At 45.0% G+C, this 6,196-nt stretch overlaps 1 protein-coding gene across 7 annotated transcripts in view; it reads right to left on the reverse strand.

Moving 5' to 3' along the window:
* The window catches only part of ATE1 (arginyltransferase 1), a 126,910-nt gene extending 122,441 nt beyond the window's left edge, over positions 1-4,469 (reverse strand). For 4 of the 7 annotated variants that reach the window (XM_054581628.1, XM_054581624.1, XM_054581625.1 and 1 more), the window contains exons 1-2: positions 3,812-3,981; positions 1,501-1,564 (exon numbers count right to left, since the gene is read on the reverse strand). In XM_054581628.1, the coding sequence (XP_054437603.1) occupies positions 1,501-1,564; positions 3,812-3,917 (170 nt within the window). In that variant the 5' untranslated portion in view covers positions 3,918-3,981. Of the gene's footprint in view, positions 1-1,005; positions 1,251-1,500; positions 1,565-3,811; positions 3,982-4,331 lie in introns of those variants that run through there. The other 3 variants (XM_054581626.1, XM_054581623.1, XM_054581627.1) reach the window with 2 other exon arrangements.
* Positions 4,470-6,196: the final 1,727 nt, after the last annotated feature.

Raw genomic sequence — 6,196 nt, forward strand, 5'->3', positions numbered from 1 at the left:
CTCACATCCCACACTGCGGCGGCCTCCGGAAGCCGCCTCCTGCCTCCAGGGCCACCCCCTCAAACGCCTCCCTGCTACGTGAAGGACGATTTCCGAAACACGAATCCCATCACATCTTTGTCACATAAACGCCTTCAGCGGCTCCCCTTTGCCTTTAAAAATGTCCCTTATCATGGCACACAAAGCCCTTCAATACCTGACCCATAGCTACTTTTGAAACTCATTCAAGTTTAAGGGAAATTGGAAAGTTTCACCTGCTGTGCTCAATCCGATGTCTCTTGTGGACCACCGGCACAGGGCACCTAACGCTGCTTATGCTATGTGTACAAGGAACTTCACTTAATACTCAATAGTTACTTTAAAATCATCTACATAACAATAACCACCAGAAAAATCATAGCCATCCAAGGCAATGTGTGGACCTTAATGGAATCCTGATTCAAATAAACTGTTTAAAAAAAGAAGAAGACAAATACCATAATCTAATGAACAAACTTAACTAACAAGCAAAATAGAGACAGACTCACAGATAGTGACCAGGCTGACAGCTCTGGGTGGGGGTGGGCTGTGGGGTGCGGGGATTGAGCGAAAGTGAGAAAGAACTCAAGGACACAGACAACCGCGTGGTGACTGTGGGGGGAGGGGCGGGGGAGGTGGACAGGGTATAACGGGGATAAATGGTAATAGGAAAAATACAATAATACACTATTAAAGTCATTAAAAAAAGACATTTTGAGACAAGCAGAAAATCTAATCAAAACTAGGTGAGAGATGGCATCAGAGAATTATTAACTTTGTCAAGTATGATAAATGTATTGTAGATATGTAATAAAAGAAAAAAGACTCTTTCTCTCTTAGAAACACATACCTATTATAGGTATATTGAAAAGACACCTGAAATTTGCTTTAAATTATTGAGTGGGGGAGTGCCTTAGTGTGCTTGGGCTGCTCTTACAAAGTGCCGCAGACTGAGCGGCTTCTAAACAACAGAAGTTTATTCCTCACAGTTCTAGAGGCTGGAATGTCCAAGATCAGGGCACCGGCAGGTCTGGTGTCTTCTGAAGACAAACTTCCTGGTTCCTCTTTCCATCATGTTCAGGGGGAGCAAGGGTGGGCAAGGGAGCTCTTTTGGAAGGTCTCTAGTCCCATTCATGAAGGCTCCACCGTTATGACTTAATCACCTCCCAAAGTTAGAAGTTAGGGAGTTAGAGTTGTGAACTTTGGTTGGACACAAGACTGGCAAAATGTCAACAACAGGTGAAGCCTGGTGATAGACACATGAGGTTCATTATTATGTCCTCTCTGTGTTTGTATATATTTAAAGTTTTCCTAATAAAGATCCTTGAAAAGAGAGAGAACAAAATTATTACACAAAATAATAAAAAATTTCTTAAACCTCTTTCCAAACAGGAAAACATTTTAAAGGCATACAATATTTTTTTCAATTATAGGAAGAACCTGAGTAATAAAGAGAAGTATCTTTGCACTGAGGAGCTTTACCTTCGCCATCCTCGATCTATGAGATCCTGATAGTCCTGTACCGTCATGGAATGTGCCCACATGCCTGAAAAGATAAGTGACATGTCAACTACAACAGACTGAACTTTTTACTCGTTTAAATTCAAAGCAGTATTTTTTTAAATGTGAATATAGAAGGAAAAAAATCCAGCTCACACTGGAGGAATGAAAGTTTGCATACTTTATACTCGTTGGTTTAACGTAATAAATAACAAATGAAAACAATAGATCATCTTAATTTAAAAAAAAAACACATCAAAGTGATTACATTTAATTCAAGATTAGTCAAGAGTCTCCATGACATCATAAATGTAGGTCCTCACTGCAATCAGGTTACATTATACCTTATAATAATAGTAATAATACCCCCAATAAATGATTAAACTAGTCTCTTTAGAAAAGTTATTAGAAAGCAAATGTTTTCTTCTGCATATAAATTTGGTTTTTATATACATTTATAGCATAGTCTTGAATACAAAAAAACAGGACAAAAATTAACAGTCATGTTCCTTTTAAGTATAAAAACTAAAATAACCCAAATGCCTAGGGACAGGTGATTACAGGTTCTCTGTGTTATCGATATGATGAAATAATGATGCAACCATAAAAAAATGAAGACTATGACAATAACATTAAAGGGTATATTTATGGTAATGGGTATAATAAAGGGTAACGTTAAAAGAAACAAGAATTTTTCTCTTGCAAAGAGTAAACTGCACCAGAGATGCACAGAGGCAGAGGAGGCGGGCCTGGGAGAGTAGGATCTAGTGAGAAAAACTTGGGCACTAGAGGATTAACACCAGCAAGTTCACTCTGCAAAGCCTGATTTCCTCACCTGTAACTCTGGAATAATAAAACCTACCCACCCAATACGTCGGGTGTTCTATTGTAAAGATTACTATTAGAATTAAAGTCAAGATGGTAAGAATTTCAGTTATCGCTTTAGGTAAAAAGGTCGAAAGCAGGTTTCTTCCACAAGACTTTAAACACAGAACATCTACATTAACCAATTTTCTCTTAATAAAATTACTAGAATAATAAAAATCTATTAAAATGTTAATTTTAGACATATTTAATATAACATATTCATGACACACATAGTCTCAATGCCAAAATTCTGAAAAAGGGAGGAGTCTAATGAATACCCTAAGGCTGAACACCACTCACCAACTGGTGTACTTCTGGGTTTTTTCCCTCCCATATTCGTAAATATATCACATGTCATTTGCACTCTGTTTATTTTCTCCGTTTAACGCTACACTCTAAACATCTTCCCACTTTGCTCATCATCTTCATAATCCTCACTCACAATGATTGCATTATATCACATTCTACTCCCTCTCCCACAAGAAGCACCTAATAAACACTTTTAATTAATTAGTAAATGGACACACTATAATCGCCCAAATAAATCATTGCCCTACTGTAGGGAACTTATTCTGTTTCCAAAATGGGAACTACCTCAATTTACATCTTCGTGGATATCTCATTTTCCACAACCCTGGACTGTTCTTTAAAACAGGAGATTTTGCATTTGCCAACGCATGACATTGCGGAAAATAAACACCATGTTTTGTTTATAAACAACACATTTTCCTAAAGAAACCTAAATGATGAGAGGGAAAGGGGTAAAAAAAACAACTGCAGGCTGGCTTTGCGTCGTCATCGAGGTGGGTGGGGAAATGATACGGCATATTAGCGCCTGGTAAAAATTCCAAACACATCAGTACAAACCGGTCCCCCTGCCAGCCGCGACTATGGTCACGAGTTTTTTGTATATTCTTACGGAGACGTTTTATTCATGGATGCCCAAACACACGTGTGCGCGCACACACACCGTTTTTTACACAAACGGCACCACCACGCACTCTCTGCCCAACTAACCTACTACTTGGGGATATTCCCCCATCAGCGTCAGACTCACAGGGTAGCCCCAGCCCTAACTGACGACACTATAGGGCTCCCTGGCACGCATGCCACCGTCTATTTACCCGTCACTGGTGATGGGCATGTTTCCACATTTGGCTTCTGCGAGAGTCACTATCTCGCACGGCCGAGCACCTGAGTGAAGAATATGCACCCTAGAAGCTTACCTGCTGCATGAGGTGAGATCTGTTTTTATGTAAGGCTGACAGCCACGGGGTAGCTGCGTTCCGCACTCCCTCCACCAGACAGGGGCTGGGCGAGGGCTCCAGCGGCCGTGGGTCCCTCGAGCCGGTCGGCCCGAGCTGGAGAGCCGCGGAGCCCCCGCGGCCGCGGCGCCCTCCCTTTGCCCACCCGCCGGCCCGCTCACCATTGGAGCGACTTCCCGACTCGTTCTTGCAATAACCACAGCGGTAATAGCCATCGCCCTCGAAATACTCCACGATGCTGGACGAAAGAGGTGTACAGGAAGCCATGGCCCCGGCTTTCCAAACACGGCGCAACCCAGCCCAACGCCGCCGCCGCCGCCACCCCACAATGCACCGCGCCGCCCGGAGCCCCAGAAGCGCACCCGAAGCCGCGCGGCCTCCCGCAAGCCGGGCCCTGCCGGAGCCCCACGGCGTTGACGCCGCCCGCGCCATTTTGGTCCAGGGCAGCCTTCGCCTATTTCTGTTCCTTCTCGGAGAGGGGCGGCCATCTTCGGTGAGGGTGAGGCTGGAAAACGCAGCGTGAAAGATAACGGTCTGGGAAGAAACGAGTGGGAAAGGGAAGCGGGAGTGGGGGAGCCGGACCCGTGAGCTCCGCCGCGAGGGGCTGGCGCGGGGCACGAAGGGAGGGGCGGATGTTGGACGCGAGGCGGCCGCGCCAGTTCCGTCGAGGGAGACACTCACCGCAGGATGCCTTGCCCTCCTCGGAGTCGCAATAGCCGCAGTGGTATCCGGCCTTGAGTCCCTTGTACTCCACCACCGAGGCCATGGCCGCCACTAGGGTCTGCGCGGGCCGGCCACACCTCTCGGCGCCCCGGGACCGACCTCGGCAGAGAGCGGGGGCCCGCGGCGGGGAGGGGAGGAGAGCAGAGCAGAGCGAAGTGCCGCCGTGCGTCCCTGAGCTCCAGCTCTGCGCCCGGAGCGCTTCCTCCATCTGGTCCTGTCCCTTTTGGAGTCCGTACACTCCGGGGCGTTAATGTGATGGAAATCGTTTACCTCGGTCCCTTTGTATACTCCATCGCCAACCCGTCCCACAGCTGCCCCTTGTCAGCCCCGTTTTACAGATAGGGAAACTGAGGTTCGCAGGTTGCGATCACTCAAAGCTAATTTCCTGTAGGTCTCAGCTTCCAAGTTAACATCTCAGCCAGTGCCTGACCACCATGTAGCCAATGCAAGCTCCTTCCAAACCAGCAAGTACTCACGTACCGTTGCAGGCGTTCTGTGAACGGCGGGGTAGGTGAATCGAAGGACACTCACGGCTTTTAAAGGAAGCAGAGCTAGTTGCTGCCTTGTGCCACTGTAAGCCTAATGCCACCATAACTTACGACTTGTAAAGAGAAGCTGGAAATCTAGATTTTTTTAAATATTTACAATGTTTAAAGTGTTACTTTAAAGGAATTTCTTTAACTGTACAGCCAAACAAACTTTTACATAGGCTGAATTCAGCCCATGGGCCTCAACAATCTTACAACACTATTTTAAAGAGGATTTCTTGGAGAGGAACAGTCTGCGGCGAAGTATAAAAATGAGTACCTCCAACAAGGTAACATTCCTTAATCTTTACCTTGTGTGCACTGCTAACTTAATTCCTTATATTTTTCCCAGTCAGCAATAAAGCTAGGTATCTTTTTGCAATACTTTAAAAAGTGAAATCATGAAACTTGGAGATACAGAGGTAAACTTTTGAGGTCAGTTTTAGCATTCCTGACTCTTAAGGTCCACGCTGCTGGGTATGTGCCCTGTGAAACTGAAGAGCTTGCTCTCTGGCAGAGCGACCTGTTACATTGCTAAGCATCACTTGTACCCCCAACAATGGAAAAAAACCAGGGGGAAGCTATGTAGCATGCAAGAGGTTTTCAGGGCCCCTCCAGGCTTCTCCAGCTTCAACCCCTTCCTTGAAGGCTTCTTGCTAGATACCGTATTCTTATGACCAACTTCCTCCGTTTTGTTCTTTGCGACAGATTTGATTATTCTCAATTTTTTCCTAGACAGGCTCTCATTTTAAATGGAAGGGGCTGTTAAACGAAACAGGCTCAGTACAGAGAGTAGGAAGCCATGAGGCTCTTCACTCGTCCCACGTCACTTCTGTCCTTTTTAAGTCCCAACCTTATCCCATGACCTAAGCCACCCTCAGCCCAGGGCCCTCCAGGACATACCAGCCTTGAACAAGGAAAACGTCCAAAGTCCTAAGCATATGTTTTAACTCATTTAATCCTCACAAGAACTTCACAATATAGAATACAAAGGTCAAAGAGGCTAAATAACTTGCCCAAGGTCATACAACTAGTAAAAAAATAGGAGGGAGAAACGATGATTAAAATAAATTGAAGAGGAAAAGAGATCAATAAATACTAGGCCTGGATTTATGTAGGACAACAGTTCTTGGATGTCTTTATTTTGCTGAAGATCAGCGACAGTTTTTATCTTCCAGGCCCAAATAAGAAAACAAGCCTTGATTTAGTTTCCCCCGTTGGGTATGGGGAGAGGAGTTGGGGGAGTGGAAACACTATTAGAATGTCCTTTTATCTTACGAAATTGCCAACAATAGA

Source organism: Pteronotus mesoamericanus, unplaced genomic scaffold (genome assembly GCF_021234165.1).
Source record: "Pteronotus mesoamericanus isolate MK-2021 breed Mesoamerican mustached bat unplaced genomic scaffold, CSHL_Meso_final contig_657, whole genome shotgun sequence".
Lineage (NCBI taxonomy): Eukaryota > Metazoa > Chordata > Mammalia > Chiroptera > Mormoopidae > Pteronotus > Pteronotus mesoamericanus.